Source organism: Falco peregrinus, chromosome 3 (genome assembly GCF_023634155.1).
Source record: "Falco peregrinus isolate bFalPer1 chromosome 3, bFalPer1.pri, whole genome shotgun sequence".
NCBI lineage: Eukaryota > Metazoa > Chordata > Aves > Falconiformes > Falconidae > Falco > Falco peregrinus.
The window spans coordinates 115,117,432-115,137,180 of NC_073723.1; the positions used below are offsets into that span (position 1 = coordinate 115,117,432).

Consider the following 19,749-nt stretch of genomic DNA (forward strand, 5'->3'; position numbering starts at 1 on the left):
GCTTTGGGATTCTCCCAGAATAAACAGCATGCTAAAATTGTAATATATTTCTATTCTTCTAAATACTTCATTTCCTGATGTTGGGAGGTTTGAATTCAGTATGCAGATCTGGTAACACCCTACTGCTTGTCCTTCCCTGGGCATCTGTGTATCTCAGTTTACGCATCAAACTCAGTCACGGAGACTCTTAAACGTTATCCAGAGGTATCAGGATTCAAAAATCTTAAATCTCTTGATTTCACCGTAACACATGCTTCAGTGGGTTTTTTATAGCTGCTGGTATCAGAGCCTCAGTCCACAGGGGCTGATTTATTTCACATAATCTCTCCCAAGCCCTGCTGAAGAGTAAAAAAGTACTTTGTGCTGTGCCAGTAGTGATGAGTGGAGAGGAAAGCTGCTACCACTAGGTGGTAGTTGTTACTCTCACTTGCAGGGAACAGCCAGCTTTGCTCTCCTGCAGGGAAAGGGAACAGAGGATGTCAGCTTAGCTCCTGTCGTTTTTCTGCCTTCCCAGAAAATCTGCACAAGACAGTGAAAAGTCGTGTCAAAGCAGTGTTCACAGTCTGTCAGAACAGTCTGAAAACAATCAAGAGAGAGACTGGGTAGAAGAGGATTCCTCTGGAGACATCAAAGCCAAACCGAAAAAGTAAATAAGGTTTTTGTGATGTATTTTCATGCATTAACAGTTGTGTTTCTTGATGTTGCTACTATATCTGAAATACAGATGTAAATCATAACTTTGAACAGCCCAGTTTGATCAGAGATTTGCAGCACAGGGGTTTAAAATGACATGGTAAATCTCCTCCCTTCCCGTTATTTTTGGCCTTCTCTTTCCTGCAGTAAATGCAAATCTGAGTTCTAGCCATGAATTTAATAGCACAGTCCTTAGCTTACAGAGAGAGGTCAGGGACAGAGTAGTGCTATTGCTTACTTTAAGACGGAGAAATTTTTGGTTCCTATGAGTCCCATTAATCTCTGTATAGAAAAGGAATTATATCAGTTTGTGTCTCTTCTGAAATGTTTTATAATTGATGCTTTCAGGCTTGGGTGTTCACATGCCTATATAAAGTTCCAGCTGGTGAAACAGGAAAGCAATGGAAAAGGTTGGTTAAATTTTATTTTTTTCTCTCTGTGTGTATATATGGCAGTATACCACAGACACAAGGAACATTTAAAACTTTAAAGCTTTTTTTGTCTTTGATTCCACAGTCAAGAGAAAGCACACACTGGAGGTGATGGGAATGGTGGTCTGTCTTCCTTTAAAATGAGGAGGAAGGGTAAAATTACTTTGAAGTGAAAGGTTTAATACTTTCTAGAGTGAAGCCTCATACATATTAACTGAGAAGACAAGCTTGCACCGTCTCTTGTACACTGTATACTCTTCTGAAGTGGCAAGGAGCTTTTGTTCCCCAAACAGTCGGTGACTGGTCTGGTGACGGAACCAGCAGAAGTGTCAAGGGAGACTTGCTCAAAACCTGGCAGATAGTTTTAAGTTCCACGGACTTACGTCTTTAGACCCCCTCTGAGTATTCAGAAACAGACTCTGAATCATTTTGGGTGGTGACTATTTCAAAGTTCTCCTGTAGATGAAAAAGAAAATGAAAAGTTAAATTGAAAAATAATGCCTTTTCTTTTCTTTTTTTTTTTTTTTCCTGGTACATGACAGGTTAAGTTTTAAGAGCAGCTTTCAGATATCACTTTAGCAAACCATATGCTTGAGTTTCAGATTTACTATAAAAAGCCATTTCAGAGAACCAAGCTGACCAGGCTTTTAGGAGGATTTAACATGGTAATAAGTCTCCAATCAAAAATAGCTAAGCAGACACAAACTGGGACAGGTGCCTAGCACGTTTTTATTTTTTTTAATACTCGTTTTTACCTAGTGCTGACTTCTGCAGTCAGAGCTGGAGAAGTCTGCCAGCTATGAGCTGCAGTTGCAGCTGGCAGGGAAAGCTGTCTGCTCTCCCTTTGCATTCACCTTAAAACAGAATGATGGAAATCAGCGGAGGGAAATTCTGCAATAATCCACTGACCTGTAATTTCATGATTACCCAGAGCTTTCATCCCATCTACATTTAAGCTATTAGAACACTGCTTCTTTCTCAGAGGGAAAGTAATTTTAGATCGTGGTTTGGACACTTACCCCCAAGAATTTGGGCTTAGTGAAGGAGACAGTCTGTGACAGAAGCAGTGCCCACCCAGCAGGGAACGTGGCAGTACATAAAACATTGGGCACAAACAGGACTTCCTGCAGCAGGGAGGTGGTGGCAAGGCCAGCTGCTGTCCCCAGGGACGGCGGGGGGGAGGCAGGGGAGGAGTAAGTGACAGCCCAGGAGCAGTGTCCTGTGCCCTGTTGTCACCAGGAGCATCAGCTCCCGAACTGAGCAGTTCTTACACAGGCTTAATTTTTTTAAATCCTCTGTCTTGGTCTCATTATTACAAATAAAGACCTGTATTTGATGCTGCCTGCATCGTTTAGGGAGGTGGGGATGAGGTAAGGTGATGCAGCTGGGGACAGGGACTTTGCTAGAGCAGGCTTTATGCCAGTGGTGCTTTCACTTTGGCTGGTGAGGAGCAGGCAAATCGTGGAAATGTGCTTTGTCTTTATAGTGCTGTTTTCCTTTGTGCTTTACATGTAGCGGCTGGCACACCCCACAGATCCTTACACAGCAGCCTACTAACACCCGTTTGCGCTAACACTGAGCAAACCCAGCCGAGGCCGTGCCAGACCTTGCTGAAGGCAGGAAGAGAACAGGAATTTTGTCCTGTTGCCACGGGATGGCGCCGGGCAGCCTGGGCAGCCCGCACACCCTGCGCACAGCCTGGCAGGGCGGGGGGCGAGGGGGCAGCACACGTTAGCCGCTGGGAACCAGAGGAATGTTTCCCATCTTGATTTCATCCTCTGCTTCGCTTCCTGTTGTATAACCAGCAAGTCCCCGTAGGACCATGACTCTGCACTACTCGAGTGATCTCATTAGGGAGGGGTGATTTCTTCCTCTTTTTGCCTTGATTTTTAAAGCTTCCATCACTTGACGCACAAGGAGGGAGTTGATGTCTGGAGGTAACTTGCAGCACCGCTGGCCTGGGAGCCTCCTGGGGAGGTGGTGAGCCCAGGCCATCAGCTGGCACGCGTAGCGTTCTTCGCAGGCTGGCTACAGCTGTGAGCTGGAACGATGCCATTAGTTTCCAGCTGAAGATGCTGTTACCAGAACTCCTCCACCTTGTCAATAAAATGCTGCAAACATCTTCTCTGTTAGCAGCATGACATCATTTTCCAGGGAAGAAGCTAACGATAAAGCCTCCAGCCTGGCAATCTTATCTTTATCTTTTTTTTTTTTTCTTTCTCCTTCTTGGGAGGGTGGGAAGAACGCCCTGAAAGCTCAGTGTGCCATGCAGTAGCTGTGCCTGGCAGTCTGCTCACCCTGCCTTGCTTTTCCCTCCAGAGTGTGACCCTTCCTCCTGCTTTATTGCAATTGCTCCTACTTGAAGCCTCGCTGTGACTTGTCTCGTTTCCTTTTCCAGACTCTGATTTGGATCTCCAGCAGGCCCTCCACCAGTCCATCTTCATGCCTTCCCTGGCCTCTAACCCGACCCATCGCCTCCATCTCTGCTGGGAGCAGCACTGCAAGCTCTTGCCAGAGGTCTCGGGCCTCACGGCCAAACACGTGGCCAAATGGACTGTGGAAGAGGTGAGTTACCTGTTCCATTCGGTGCTCTTGGGGCATGGGAATGCCAGAGCCCTCCTTTTCTGGAGTGCTCATTGGAAAACATCTTTATTTTCTTTCCTTTCCTAGGCAGTGCTCTTCTGTTTCCTTTGCATATTGCCGACTTGACTCAAGTTATACACAAGTCCCTTTTATAAGGGAGGGGAAGGATGCCTATTAACCCTCTGGTGTCCACGGCTTACTTCCCTGAGTAGAATTCCCTCCATTTCTTTGTTTACCCCTTGCTCTTTTAGTCCTCAGGCCTGAAAAGTGATTCTGACAGCAGATTCCATTTCTCTCTGATCTCTCTCCCCCTCTCCTGTGACTTCACTGCTGATTCACTTTTACATTGCAGATAATTCCAAACTGCACTGTGCATGCCCACACCTCCTGCGTCTCCCTGCCTGCTTCCCCTGGAACAAAACTGCCCACAGCCTGACCTGATTTCTGACAGAGGTAGCTGTGCAGCTGGGGATATGTCTGCAGTCCTAGCTCTTGAGATGTCTCCTGTAATTAGGTGGCATGTGGAAAAGCCAGTATCTTTTGTGTGCTGAGTAGTTGGGTTTTGCCTTGATGCCTTGGGCATAAATAATATTTGTATCTCTACTTGGGAAGCGGTGACAATTTGGATCCTGGCGCTTAATAGCAGGCCATTTAATTCGAGAGAAATGTGCTGTAATATTGTGCTTGCAAGAAGGTAGGTAATCTGCAAAGCAGGGAGAAGGTGCTGTTCTAGATGCATAGATGATCTTCAGAGACTTTTAGAAAGTGCATTTTCCCTAAGTGCCTCTTACATCAGATAAATCCAATCTTGACTTTGCTCTTCATGCTGGAGGACTGCTAGGAGTCTGGTGGGACTGCAGTATCACAGGAGATGGGAACCACAGTGATGATTAAGGGGATAGAGCAATTAGTGTTGCTGTTTTAAAACTTGGTACTTTTTTTTTGTTGTTTTTTTGGGAATTTGTTGTTGGGGTTTTTTTGTAATGAAAATGTGTTTGAATTAAATCCATAGCAAGGAGACAAAAAACTCTCTGAAAGATCTGCTGTTTGTAGCCTTCTTTGGAGAAAGCTTCCAGTGATTTTTCCAAAAGGTTTTTTAGAAAATCAATAAAGGCAGAAGCAGTTAATCCTCTGACATGAAAATGAGAATCTCTTTTCTTTTGGATAGAACATGGAGGCTGGTTCATGGGAGAAGGGAGTCAGGATACAAGCCAAATAAATTTGTCCTTTGCAGTTGACCTTTAAAGCAACTGCTGGGTAAATTTAACTGGGATATTAGTTTGATAACAGATGAATGTAAGCAGCGACCACAGGGCACGAATACAGGGCACTCTGGATATAGTGATTCAAAACCCAGAATGCTGCAGCCTGAAACAACTGATGAAGTTTCAGCTGCCAGCAGGAGTGTGTGGCACATTAAAAAGATCAGTTGCAGCACCACAATGGACTGGCTGAAGTCATTACAGGTTTTGTCTTGAATTTCAGTACAGTGGATCTGGTTTTGCAAATTATGTTCATCACAAATTCCCATAGGAATCAATTTGGGCTCTGTATAAGCACTTGCAGGATCAGCATGTGCAGTGAAATGTAGCCGCAGGTCTGGAAGATGAAAGCAGCAGGACTTTCTGTGTTTTAGTGAGTCCAAAGCAGATTTGATCTGTCGGCATTTGGGCTCCTAACATCTTCCTACAGGGCAAACACTTGCCTTTGGGTTGTGCTTTGAACTGCTGCACAAAGGGGGCCGTTCTGCTGGTCTGAAACAAGAGCAGTGGGGGTGTAAAATTCTCCTTTGGTTTCAGACTGGAGAACTGTTTTTATTTTATAAAACCCACATTAAGGAAAAAAATGTTGCTTTAATTCTCTGTTGGTTGAGAGCAGCTGAAATGGCAGAGCAGCATTATTTAAGAACCCTCAAGCTAAGAAACTCTTGGTTACACTGTGAACAGTCAACAAGAGTAGTTACTTTAATGCAGCTTTGTTATTTATTGAAAGCTTCCTGTCATGTTTTCAGAGCACAGCTAGTGAAGGATATTGAATTACAGAAAAATATTAGTACGCGCTAGAGTTGTATTGTTCATTAGTTAATCCTGCATCAGATGCTAATACCTTGTGGGGGGGGACTGCCTTGTGCTAATTGCCTGTGGATTACTAAATCCCAGTTAAACCCAGCTCCTCTTTGCATAGGCGCACGAGGTGGTGTCAGTTCTGCTATAGCTTGATATTAAAGGGATGCCATGTGAGGTTACCTTCCAACTTCACCAAAAAGGTATACAGCTACTGTGCTGATTTCAGTGTCTCTCACACACCTGGGGTTGCAGTAACGTTCTGTACAGGTTGCATGGAGTTTCTAAGGTGTTCTCAGAATTGCATAAAGCTCTTTTTCAACCCTTTACCAATATGCAGTCATAGTGTAAGATGCTTCCACCAGATCGCTCTTGTGAGTACTGGGGTTGTTGCCAGCAGGAAGGGCAGGCAGGCATTCAGCTCCTCAAAGGAGAGCCCTGGTCTGCCTGACCCCACTGTGCTCCTAACCTGTCTGACATCTCTCCCATCCTCATCTTGAGCCCCTCCAGCCTCACCCTTTCCCTTGGTTCAGGGCTTCACTGTGGGGCTGAGTTGGTTTCCTCTGATTCATAGCGTTAGTGTGTTTTGGCTTGGGACCCCAGCCTCCCTTGCCCCTCAGCTGCCACATCTTGGTTTGGGGACTCACCTTCCCCAGCAGTGCTGAGCCAGGCAGGTCACTGTGGCTCAGTGGAACCCAGGGTTTGGCTCGCATCCTGGGGACTTTCTCTCCAGATTTTTCCTCCTGCATCCTCCTTCCCTCTCTTTTCTCTATTTCTGGTAAATCCCAGGACTCCTGTTTATTTAAAAGGCCGCTCTTGTGGCGCAGAATGCTTGCAGTGTCCATACAAATTGACTTCTGGGACAGATCAAAGGTCTGTCACTCAGCATCCATGACAATAGCCAGCAGCAATTGTGCAGGGAATAACACAGGAGCAAGGCAAGCTCAGATCATTCCCCGGAGATTTCTACCAGCCTCTCAATATCATAGGCACTAAAGGGCATTTATCATCTTGCCATGAGGGGTCCAACTGTCTCTTTAATTCTGGAAGGTACTAGACCCTGCAGAAGGATTTTCATTTGTGTTTTAATTATAAGGAGCAGGGGGTGTGATTCAAAAGAAAAGTAGTGGTTTGTTATTTGTTTATAATAGGAGTTTGCACTTCTACTGAAGAAAATTTGGAGTCACTGCCCAATGGGGGGGGGTGGATTTTAGTGTTTCCCTTTAAAATGGAGCTCTCTCTACCAGCAGAGGATAAGGGCGAAACACGAGAGCGATGCTCTGCTTTCAGATTACATAACAGAAACAACGGGAGTCAGAGCTGTTCACCAAAAATCGGCTTCTGCCAGGGTAGAGCAAAACCAGAGGGCATGCTGACAGCTCTGTTCCTGCGAGTCACAACTGGGGGAAGGGAACAAATGTAAGTCAAGTGGTGGGATCAGCTGGAGATGCAGTGACACGAGTTAGAAGAGAGTTTGACAACACTGAGTTAAAGGGAAGCTTGTATTTGACAATGACCCCTCCTAACTGTTTATCTGTGTTCATGGAAGAAATGTCACATCTGTAATAACTCAAATGAATATGCCTCATGAAACAGAGCTGCTCCTGCAAGGGAGCATCCAATTAGCATGAAATGTTTGATCTGATTATGCCTCAATATACAAATCTTCCATGAAGCAGTGAAGCTACAGCTGGAGAAGACAATACATATTAAGTCATCCTCCACTGCATTCAGGACTGCTTCTTGCACTACTTAGTGTTATATCTGCTTGCATGTCTCTGGGGAGATTATTGCAAATGTTAACAGATTTCCTGCTTAGAAAGGTTTTCCCTAATGTAAAATGTAGAATTAACTTTTACTCGTTTAATCCTGTTGGTTCCGTGGATCCTGTGCACCCACCACACACTAAGAAAAACTCCTTTTCTTCCCAGCTCTTCTGCCTTCTGTGTGTTGGTAAACCAGCAGTACTCATTCAGTTGGTTTATCTTGTCTCTTAAAGGCATGCCGTCATGGGAAAATGTCTAAATCCTTTTTTCTTTTTAATTTTACTTTCCAGCAATACCGTAGAGAAAGTGAAGTTGTGGATGGGTTTAAAATAATATAGCTATATACAGCTTTTAATCTGTAGAAATAACGTTGGTATTTTATGAGGATCCTTTTGAGGAATGGAGAAGCTGGACTCTTTACAGAGTAGAGAGAAATGGTCAAATGGCAGTGCAGAATGTTATTACTGATAACCAGAACACGCTTCACGGAGGTGTTGCAGCAACAGCCCAGTAGTGTTTTTCATATATACCCTTCACTAAGGGAAGAGTTTTAGGTATTAAAGGCTTCAAAATTCTTGCATGTAGAACTCTCATATAGAAATACGAGCTTTTTTCTTGATGATGTCTCATTTTAATTGTCTGTGTTTCTCTTTTCTCAAATGTAATTCCAGGTGGTAAGCTTTATCCAGCGTTTACCTGGTTGCAAAGAACAAGCATCTGTGTTCAGGGAAGAGGTAAGTCGGGTCTGCCCAAATCCTGTGCTGTGCCACCGACAGGTCTGATGACAGCGAGGTGGTTTTGTACCCCGTTACTCTGGAGTTACAGTGCAGATAGTATAGACATACTCAGACTTGTCATTAAAGAGCCTGTGGCATTTAGGAGGCAGCTTCAGAATCGAGCTGAATTCCAGCATGGCTAATTGCATTCTGCTGCTTTAAATTCCCCCTGCAGTTCCAATCACTGAGCTTATGCTTAACATCCTGTCTTGGACTATTGTGTAGTGGGTTTGGCATCGTTGTGAAGATGTCCTGTTGGAATGGTGCAGCGAAGATCTCATCTGCTCCCTCTTAACGAGCACATATGCCTGCTTCTTTTGGTGAGGTTGGCAGTCACGGGGTTTCCCAGGAATCGCTGGCTTCCCCCAAGGGCTGAGGTGAGGGCAGGAGGGGAACCTTTCCTCGAACAAGCAGTGGTTGGGAAATCAGAGCATCTCCTGCAGGCAGTGTGTCCTGTCATCGCTGCCATGGGCTGGGCTGGGCTCAGTTCCCTGTTTGTGGTGCATTCACCACAGCTTCTGAGAAACCTCAGCGCGTGCCGGGGTATGGCTGTCCTGGGTTTTAGCACGCTTCTTTAGATGGGTCATAGACATTTAGCCTCTGCTGAGTGCTTTGGCTTCCACTTACATTGCAGATACGACTTTTGGAGGTTCTTTATGAACCCCTGATTAATTTGCACAGGCATACCTCCCCTTCTGGCATCTTACAGCTCTACTGCTCTTATTGTAAGAGCTTGAGGGAGGGGGCTGTACCTTCTCTGTGCAGCACTGAGCGCACCCTCTGTACCGAAGAAAAGCATTGCACATTGTAGCGACTGTAAAGGGCAGGTTTTTAATAGATGACTGCTCCTCAGAGCTGGCTTTCTTTCAGGATGAATCAGGCTGTAGTGCAATTTATGGGATTTGTGTATATATATTTTGTTTTCTCTTGTTTTAAAAAACATGCACGCACACAAAATACAAAGCAAAAGAAATGGAGGCTTGCAAAAAGCACTATTCACAATGTAACAATGCAGTGGAATTATCTGTAATTGCATATAGTGGAAATAATGAAATTTATTCAAATGAATAATTTTGAATACGTTCTTTCAGTGTAGCTGAGTGTAAAAGGTGCATAGTTTTCTAGTGAAGATGTATTCATAGGTGAGAGTTTGGTAGGTAAGATGTAACTAGCAAATCTTGTAATGAATCCAGCCACTCACAACACATTCTATTTCTTCTAGCCGTAATTTAAATGGGTCCTGAACACAGCAACTGCTTTCTGGTTTGGAAGGGGGCATAGCCATGTTCTGTCTTAATACCTTACTTTTTTGTAGCCTCCAAGTATGATTCCCTGTGCCAGATGAGAGGAGCTTGGGTTGTTTTTCAGGTTTATGCTCAAACCAAATTGTCAGTTTGAAATTAAAACCCTCTTAGCAGTTTGGCTTTGGCCAGAATACAGGTGTGAGTGACAGGACTGCTGAACTCCACCCCCATTGTCCATTAGCTGTAATCAGGCCTTTGAGTGCTTGCCGTTTAGGATAAATAAATCCCTTGCAGACTTCTCTTGGTGGGGGGGAGAAGGATGAGTTGCTGCGTACATTAGGAACGAAGAGAACAAACTGTGCGCAGAATTTTAAAAACCATCCAAATAAGATGGAACAAAGAAATTAATAATAAAGCACAGGCACTGATACTGTGCTTGTTTCTAGGTCCAGTTCAGGGAAGGTCTGTTTAAAATAAGCAAGTTTGAGGCAATGCGGTAAAAATGAAGCATAGTGATAATATTGGCCTCAAAAGCATTCTGAAATGTAGGACTGTTTTCCAGCAGTTTTCTGCTACTCTTGACTCTGTAATTTAAGCAGCAGTCCATTTGTTTCAAGCTATTTTTAATATGTTCATTGTAGTAGTGCAGAGGCCAGGCAGCTTGCAAATAAGGTGCGGGGACGTTGTGTGGACATCTGTGGACTGGGAGCACTGCTGTCATTTCCAGTGTACATACTGGGAGGTTAAGTAACTTGCTAACGGTCTCTTGTGTGATTAGAGAAGGGGAAACCAAATCTCGACCAAGCTTATTCAGTGTATCTTCTTCCACCAGTCGCTGACATCCAAAAAAGTTCTAGTTAGGAAGACTACAAAAATAGGAGAGTTGTTATTCTGGATGAGTTGAGTGTCCAGCGTTGTCTGCTGCACTGGTGAACATCAAGTGAGAGGATGAGACGCTGTTGGTCTCTGTAAATGAACTTTAATAGAATAACTTAGGAAGACACATATTGTTTGTCTGTGTCCATTAATCTTTGGTTTCTTCCCTGCAGCATTTGGGGTTTGTATTAATTATATCTGGTTTGTCTCTCTGGATGTTCTTGTAAACCCAAGTAAATTTTTAACCTCTTCTTAAAACAATACATCACAATTTCACTCGCTGCTACCTAGAGCATCCTTTATTTTCACAAGGTAGAATGTTTTTCGCTTGCTTACTTTGAATCTAATCAAATATCTCCTTGTTGATGAATTAGGGGAGTGTGTATGTGAGTCCAGACAGATTACATGTCTCTGCTATGCCTTGGTTTATATAGCGCATGATCTCTTTTACAATGTGCTACGCACGCCTGTTCAGCATCGTTGAAAACCATTTCACAATAGCCTCCTGTTTGTCCCTTAAACAGAGACTTGTGGTCTATGGGCATAGTACGTCCTAGTTGTGAGAGCAGCCAGATGTTCATGTCTCAGGAATTTTTCTCATCTGTAAGGTTTTTACAGAGCTGACAAAAGAAAAAACAAACCCCAACCAGCAAAAAAAGGGTGTTTGCCTTTACATTTTACCCTGAACAGCTTAACAAGGGTTGGAGAGTGTGCAGTGACAGTATGTAATGAATGCACTAGGAAATGATGATTTTCTATCTCTAATCGTCGTAGATCAGTGTAGTATATTAATCCTTGGATAGCTGCCTCCTGAAGGCTTGTGTTCTGGATTTCCTGATCGAATTTCTGGCCACAGATTGTGAATAGGTCGTAGGATTTTTGACAGTTGTTGGCTTTTTAGAGCAATTATAGTGAGTGTAAAGTCTCATGAACAAGCATCCTCCTTATGGTTTCTCCATAAGCGTTGCCCACACTCAGGCTCCTCTATTTCTAGAAAAAGGCCTGCTAGATGAGGTCTGAGAGCCTTGGAAAGGGCATCGTGCCTGCGAACTCCGCAGGGGTGTGTATGCCGGAACTAGAGAGAAATACGAGGTTTCAGTCTTTCAGACCTGTCTGTACTTTCGTCCCTCAGTTAAAGCACAGCAGAAGTGAGAATCCCACCTGTCTCTTGACAGTAATCTTTATCTTATGTTGTCTTTCCAACCTCTAGCAGATAGATGGTGAGGCCTTCCTGCTCCTGAACCAGAGCGACATAGTTAAAATACTCAGTATCAAGCTGGGTCCTGCCCTGAAGATCTACAATGCCATTCTCATGTTCAAGTCTGCAGAAGACAACTGAGCAAAGCCCTTTGGCAGAGCCCATGAAGAATTGACAGGGAACAGATCCCCACCTGAGAGCATTGCAACGTGCCGAACAGGCAGATTGGGACTCAGATGTATTTTAAGTAGAACTTATTAAAGATATTTTGAGGACATAAAAATCCTGCCATAGTCTGGAATATGGGGCAGCTTCACTTCCAAGAAGAGGATATTATTATATTTTGTAATTGAATTTGGTTTTGATATATCAATCTCTTTTTGAGATCTAGAAGAAACCTCCGGTTATAAGGGGAATCCAGGGTAACGTTGGTGGAGCTGCAATAGCAAGAAGAAAGCGATGAGTAAAATGACTGCTGTGTCCAATGATAGTGCCTGAAAGAGAGACTTGAGTTATCACCAGCATGTTTAATATATTCCGTATGTTTAACAACTCTGAGAAAAGAGAGTAAGAAAATAGGAAACAATATGCACTTCAGAGCAACTGACCAGTATCCTTCAATGCTGTGACTGAAGAGCTGAGCTTTTCAGGACTGATTTTAAAATTCAGTTTCTCCTGCTGATCCTAGTTGTTCTACTACCCTTGGCTACTGGGCTGCTGGCACCACAGCAGAAAGGTAGCATGGGGAAAGGGTTTCCATCAGTGACGGTTCGCATCGTTTCTGGTAACAAGCAAAATGTTCTCATTCATGTCACCAGAGAGCAGGAAGCAAGCCCTGTGTAGATAGGCTTTGGGTAGGCAAAGATCTCTCGTAAAGATACCTCCCACAGGAGACAAAGATAAATATTTTAGCTGTAGTTCTCCCATCAGTGCTTTTGTGCAGCTGCTGTCTGGACCAGGAACGTCTTCCGGCAAAATGGCACAATGAGGAGCACTTGGGAATTGGATGGGCTTATTCATGTCCTCTCGCCTGCCAGCCAAATGTTGGGAGTATGAGCTGGAACCCCAGCAGTGTATGTGTACAGGTGCTGGAACCCCAGCATATGTGTACAGATGCAAACAGATTTCCTAGAAACAATTTGCTTTTAGTTTTGAACAATCGAAACTCGTTGAATGCTTAGTGCTTTAGCCTTTTCAGCTTCCAGCTGGACTTGGGTCTGTTCGGCCGCAGAGTCGGTGTGCCGTAGCAGCAGGGCACCATCTCCTCTGCCTCTCCAGTGGCCAGACAGGCAGAGCACGCAGGGAAGTTTGATTGGAGGGGAACTGGGATTTAAACAGACAGCAAAACGAGGTAAGAATTATTTCTCGAAAGAGAGAGCTAACCTACATCAGGGAGGAAGCAAAGCTTGTGGCTGTGTTCCTGTGCATGCAGTCTGTGCTCTCCTGGTGGGAGGGGAGCACGAGTGTTTCCTGCTCTGCTCAAAGTCAGAGCATAATTTTATAACATGCACGTGGGACTGCGATGTCCTGGGTGGGGGATTTCCACACCGTTACTTCCAGAGCCATCCTCTTACAACGGAAGCCCTGGGAGAAGCGGTGAGCCCTGCTGGGGCTCTGCTCAGTGTTTCCATTCATGCCTGGCAGCACGCTAGCTCGTGACTCTTCCTCTAGCCACGCTCCCTGATAGATATTTGGCTGTTCTGGAGTTTAGCTAGAACCACCTTAGCTAGGGAAGCCTTTTCATCCCTTTATTCAGAGCTGCCAGGCTGAATCCTGCGTGTGTCAGCCCTTCCGAACACTTAGGTGTGTTTGCACGGTGTTGCGCCATCAGCCTTTGCCCAGGGTTGCATGAACTTCTCAGGGCACTGCATGGTGAGGTGTGATCCACCCACCTCAGACTCCCTCCTGGACTTGGCATCTTTGTCACCGTTGCTGCTGTAGCCCCAGCCCTGCAGCTTCTCCGAGAGCTGTTGGGAACAAAATGAACGTGCTGTCTGTGACCATGTGGTGACAGAAGGACCACACTTGGTCTTCCTTCCCTAATCACTCCACATCCTTTGTCCAACCTTCCAGCTGCTGAGAAGGTCCTTGTGACTTGCCTAAAGTGGTAAGTTCCTTAAAATTGTAAATAGAGCAGAATCCACACTGCTGAAGCCATTCAGTCCTGAATTATTGTATAGAGCAAAATTGTCTCCGTACTTTCTATTTTTATATAAGATGTTAAGGAGTTTAAGCCTTCCACAGAGAAGGCATAGGGTTGGTGGGATATTTAATAGCTGAAACATTAAATATCAGCCAGGCAACTGCAGGAAAGTAATTTAAAGCAGTGTTAAGGACTAGGCAAGATATGAATGTAATTTATTAAAATACATTTTTAGTATGATAAACCAGGATATTCACCAAAGAGTCACGTTCCTTTATCCCACTCTGCACATCTAGCATCAGTGTAAAGAATTGTAAGTGGCATTTCCTGGACTCTGACACAACTCGCCTTCCAGGCAAAGCAAAATTGTTCCCTGACAACTGGAGCAGAGGATCCGTAGCTGGACTGTGTCGTTCCTGGCTCTCCACTGACTTGTTAAATAACCCTGAGCCCTTCTTTGCTCCACTGTCTCACTCGTGACACCCAGCCAGGTGGGGTGAGTGCAATTTCACCTTTCTCTTGTTTCTAGCAGAAAGGTCCTGCCAGATTTTCTGTTTTACCTCCTTCCTTTGGGAAACCAAGTTGTGGGACAGCAGACTGCCTCCAGCAATAAAACAAAATAAAATTTTATTTCATCTCTTTTACTATATATAGATGGAGGATGATGTGAATTGGTGAAACAAGCAATGAGATTCCAGTCACTGAAATTATTCAAACGGAAATCTTTAATCCTAGGGGCTTCCAAGCCAAGCTGGATCAAAGTCGAAAATGCGTACTTGGAGTTTGTTCAGTGACAGCAAGAGTAGTGCTTTCAGCAAGGAGGAAGGAGGAACCCTTTTAGGGATAGAAGAAGGAGGAATGTGCTTCTTGTGCCTTTTTTTGTAATCCAATAATTGTCTTTGCAGAACAAGCAAGAATGTGCACACATCTATTACTGACTCCTTTTCCAAATATAGCTATATTCTAATAAAATCAAGCAACTTCACTATTAACACAAGGGCAAAAAGATTGCCAGGGTCTTCACTGGACACATTTACAATTCCCTAATATTTACAAGGGAGAAAACCAACTAAACTAGCTCATCTTTTAGCCCATAACTTTGGAATTTGTTGGTTGCTGATGCCCTTTGGCTTGTGTCGGGGAGTGCCGCTTTCACGTGTGGCTTGGTGACTTATTTGTGCTGCCAGACTCTGCCTGTACAAACTCAGCTCTGCCTTTTCCCAGTCCTGGTCAATACCTGCGTCAAGGCAAGGGGTCTGCAGATGCCTTTGATTGCCTAATGCCTTGTGGTCTAATTTGAAACATGCACTTTGAAGCAGAAAGCCAAAAGTTGTAGCTCTGTGGTGAACAAAGCTGAAACTGGTTAATGCCACCTGCTTTGAGGAGGCTTCCGTTGTCTGCTGAAAGTTTGCAGAAACCAGCTGTTGGCCCAACTGAACCCAGAAGTCACTTAGAAATATAAATATATTACTTAGAAGCAACCCAGAGCTGGGACAACTTCCCGTGGGCCGGCAGTGCAATTGGGAAGTTTCAGTTCTCAATTAAAATGGATCTTATTCCTGGATATGTTTTTGTTCCTGTATCCCTGCTTTTGAAATCCAAAGCAATCAAATTTTTCTCCTTTTCCCTTTTCCTCCTCGGTAGAGAGTCCTGTTAAAATTTTTCTGTGCCATCACCAACGATCATCCTTGTAATCCAGTAGCAGTAAATTTCTGCTCTGGGTAATGAATTGCATTAAAGTTGGACAGAAGCATTTGGCAGCACTGATAGCAAAACTCTACAACCAAAGGAAAAAAAAAAAACAAAAACATTCAGCCCAGGGGATAAGCTAGTTCAGCTGTAGAAGATTTCCTGCCTGCTACTTTCATGCCCTGCTTAGGGATTTATACCAGAGAAAGCTTTAAAGTTTTTGACATCCTCTCCATCATGTGATGAGCTAGCTTATTTTTGAAATTCCTATTACTTGAACTGGAAACACGTGCAGGGGAAGGGAGTGTGCGCCCGTTGCCTCGGTTAAGCCTCTGAAATGTTTGCCTGTTCTAAACCAAACAAATACTTGAGCTTTTTGACACTAGCCATGACGTTGCACTCCACCGATGCTTTCTTCTGGAAATGTGAATAAAATTAATATAAGTTCAAACCTGACTCGTTCTTTCCATGTTTGGGTCTGACCCCGGCACGTGCCTGCAGGGAAGCTGGGCTGGCTTGCTGCCCCGAAGGGCTGTCACCGGGGTGGGTTGGGCATTGCCAAGGTTTGTCCCCTTCTTTTCCTCCCCCGCCAAACCTGGCAATCAAAATGCAGGCAGCTTTTGTGTCTTTTTTCCACCAGGCAGAGTGAAGCTGTGTATTTGAGCTCTCCTTGATTGTGCACAGGACAGCATCACCCTTGGCTGGCGTTGGCCACTAAGACTGTCCTTAATCCCCCAATTCCTCGCTGTCCTCTGCTGCTGACAGTGTTTTGATGCCTCATGGTTCCCTGTTGCAGAGCGTCCAAGGGCTCTGCCAGCTTCCTGAAGCAGCTTCCAAACCGGAGTGTTTAACTAAAACAAGCAAGATCTGCTCATCGGTATGAATTGACATTAAACCTCTGCATTTTGGGGTCTTTGTGTCTGTTTTACCTTCCTGAATTCCCTGGGGGGCTTCTTCATGTGCTCCCCGTAACAGTTTTAATGAACTCACCTGGGCATTTGTTTCTGCTGTAATTGGCTGATCCATTGCAGAACGCTGCCCAGGTGTGCTGTGGGTTGGTTTCCCCCCAAAAGCAGGTGGTGGAAGCTCACCCCGATCTGTGCAGAGGTGTTTCTGGTAGAGCCAACAGGCTGAAGCTGCACCTGCAGCGCGTCACCGAGCCAAGGGCAAGAGGGGACCAGGGCACAGATTCGCTTTGGCGGCTGAGATTATCAGACCTTTCAAAACTAAAAATATTGGAGAGCTGGCACCCCGCCATAATTTCGAAACTATCCCATCATCAGGGTAAACATTTGCTCTCATTGGTTTTTTCCCCTTCCAAGGTTTTTTGCTTCTATTTAAACCCCAGCTTGTTTACTTTTGTTACCGTGATTGGATTCCCAGTCTGGTGAGCTGGGATGCTTGTTGCACACTCGCTAACATCAGATTTTGCTTTTACTTGCTCTGTTAGTTCCCTCGGGGTTCTGCTGGGATGCATGCTTGTCTGTGTCATTGCACTCGTGATATCTGAATTTCTCTGTGGAACGGGCTGGGTTTTTTTTAACCAAGATTTTGATGGAGAAGTCTTAACAGAGCAGGGTGCATTAATCACCCAAATGGCTGATTATATTTGCAGATTATTCTGCTCAGGCAGACATGGAATTTTTTGTCCGGAGTCATGTTTCTCCTTGTGCACAAAAAAAGTTTATTTTTTGCCTGCTTGAACGCTCAAGTTGTTCTGTGGCCAGCCCCGACCACGCTTCTTGGGACTGCTTTTTCCCTCATGCCGTGGCCCTTGCATGATTCCCAGTGGGGATTGCACACCCATGCACGGGCTTGGGGGGTCTCTGATTTGAGGTGAAGAAAAAGTGTGGCGGAAAGATGTGCCACCCACATCACTGCTGCACCAGCTTTCGGCCCTGTATCTCTGCCTTTGCCTGCCTGGTTGCAGCCCTTCGGAACGGCTCGAGACACGGAAGCAAAACTCCTTGTGCTCAGCCTGTCCCAGACGCTCGTCAGACCCTTGTAATTAGACTGATCTGTGGCAGCTGCGACTCAAGGGCTGCATTTGCACACTCCACTGAAGCAGGTGGGCAAAGACCTTAGCCTTCGCCTCCAGCAGAGACCTCCTCCACCTCCTCCTCCTCCTCTTCTCCAGCAGCTCTGCCCCATGTAGGACGCTGGCACCCAGCTCTGCGTTGAGGTATGTGCACGAACCTTCACTTGTTGCCTTTCGTTGCTGAAAGTGTCTGTGTTCATGCCAGGGAAGGTGTGACCTGCAATGCTCCCGGGGGACTGTGTGAGGTTGTGGCTTTCGTGGCGCTTTGAGCTCCCTTCGAGCGGCCCCTTCGTTCTTGGTGGCCCTGGCCTGAAATTTTGCCAAAGGGGCAAACGTGGCTGATGGGGGTAGAGCCAGCGACGGGGAGAAGGAGCACCCTACCCACCTCCACCCCATGCAGCACATCTCTCCCACACAGCAAAACCAGCGACTGCCCGTCCTCCCCTCTGTCTCCCGCCGTGGAGGGTTCAGCAGATCCGCGGTGCCGCTGCCGTGCCCCTTGCTGGCATCCGCTGCCTTCCCAGCCAGGGATGCTGCTGCCGTGCCCCTTGCCGGCATCCGCTGCCTTCCCAGCCAGGGATGCTGCTGCCGTGCCCCTTGCCGGCATCCGCTGCCTTCCCAGCCAGGGATGCTGCTGCCGTGCCCCTTGCTGGCATCCGCTGCCTTCCCAGCCAGGGATGCTGCTGCCTCCCGGAGCTGCAGGTGGTGGGAGGCTGTTGGCCTTGGCTGCGTGGTTTTGGAGTTCAAGAGCTGGTGCTGGTGAAACTGAGCTTTGCTCCCATCCTCATCAAGGGAGGTGGTGTGGCACGGAGGGTGGCCGTGGGTCGGGGGGGTGTGGGCGGGATGGTGTGAGCGGGTTGCTTTCAAAGATGAATAACCTTAATTTTGAGAGAAAAGCTTGTGCTGGAGTTGTGGTGTTCCTTTGAAAGGTTGACTGTAGCCTCTATTCCCTGCGTGTGTAAAGTGCCCGGTGGGATCTGGGGGGCTGTGGTGGGGTTGCTCTGGCGAAGGAGGTGCCCACAGTCCCCCAAGGCTCACCCGTGGGAGGGGGCAGCCCGGCGGCTGGTGGCGGCTGCAAAGGTTGCTCTGCTGAGCATCTTGTTAAATGAAAAAGAAGCCAAGACCGTCTGCCCTTTAAGTGCTTTTAAACACTCATTTTCATTGTGCTTTTGCAGCGGGATTGAGGCGTTAATAAGCATTTTATCAGGGCTTGGTTAAACCTGCTATTACCAGTGGATGCAACTGGAGGTGTGTACTGGGCACCAGTGCCAGCTCCTACCTCCTCATACACTGGGCTGGCCGGATCCCGCCACTCCAGGGGTGCCGGCAGGCTCTCTGCCTGGGTTTCCTACACACACACACTCAAGTCACACTCTCAAGCCCAGCAGCTTTTCCAGGTGCAGGAATGATGAAGACAAACGTCACTGTGCTGCCAGCCCAGCCCCGGCGGGACCCAGGGGGAACCTGCCCTCTCCGTCCTGCGTGACTGGTGGGCAGATTCCAGCTCCAGGGGAAAGAGGTGATGGTGGCATGAAAGGAAAATGCAGGGGCTGGGGGGGTTCAAGGATGAGGCTCTGCCTGGGGGGGGAACTTAAGCTGTGTTCGCTGCAGCCCTTTCCCCAAATACTGCACTTGCTCCACTATCTGTTGGCTTTGTGTGTCACTTCCCCTAATATTTTCTTACAACCTTGCCACCAGGTACAGCCTCAGCTAATTAATTGCCCCACGACACTTTCTGCTCTCTGCATTATTCACCATCCAGACACTGTTAATGTAAGCAGGATTTTTTTTTTTTCCCCCTTTTGGAGACGGATACATTTGCTGCTGGAATATCTCCAGCCACGTCTCCGAGAAACACGCTGAAGCCTTGTGCATGACGGGTCCGTCCAGGTGCTGCAGCCCTGAGAGGTGCTGGGGGGCTCTGGCATCCCCCTGGCAAACCCCTTCCCCACCAGTCCCATCCTGGAGCGTGGCACCGGTGCCTTCAATCACATGGGTGTTGCATTTGCAGTAGGGTTTGCCCTCAGAAACGGGGTTGTGGTTTCAGCAGGGTCAACCTGTTGTCCCCATCGGTGGTGGGTCCTTTTGGGCGACAAAGCGGTTTTTGCAGCAATGCTGACTTAAGAATCTTTTCCACCTGCAGAGCGCTGCCCAGGCTGCCTTTCAGCACTGTTCTTCAGTTGACTCAAATTATCCAAGTGTTTAAAAAAAAATGTCAAAAAAGGCCATTCCAAACTCAGGTGGTTTCC

At 46.2% G+C, this 19,749-nt stretch overlaps 1 protein-coding gene across 7 annotated transcripts in view; it reads left to right on the plus strand.

Moving 5' to 3' along the window:
- LOC101914401 (lethal(3)malignant brain tumor-like protein 3) overlaps positions 1-15,918 on the plus strand; it is a 51,605-nt gene extending 35,687 nt beyond the window's left edge. For 5 of the 7 annotated variants that reach the window (XM_055798471.1, XM_055798475.1, XM_055798473.1 and 2 more), the window contains 5 exons: positions 515-646; positions 1,042-1,103; positions 3,523-3,689; positions 8,208-8,270; positions 11,643-15,918. In XM_055798471.1, coding sequence (XP_055654446.1) covers positions 515-646; positions 1,042-1,103; positions 3,523-3,689; positions 8,208-8,270; positions 11,643-11,771 — 553 coding nt within the window. In that variant the 3' untranslated portion in view covers positions 11,772-15,918. The remainder of the gene's footprint in view (positions 1-514; positions 647-1,041; positions 1,104-3,522; positions 3,690-8,207; positions 8,271-11,642) is intronic. The other 2 variants (XR_008746259.1, XR_008746260.1) reach the window with 2 other exon arrangements.
- Positions 15,919-19,749: the final 3,831 nt, after the last annotated feature.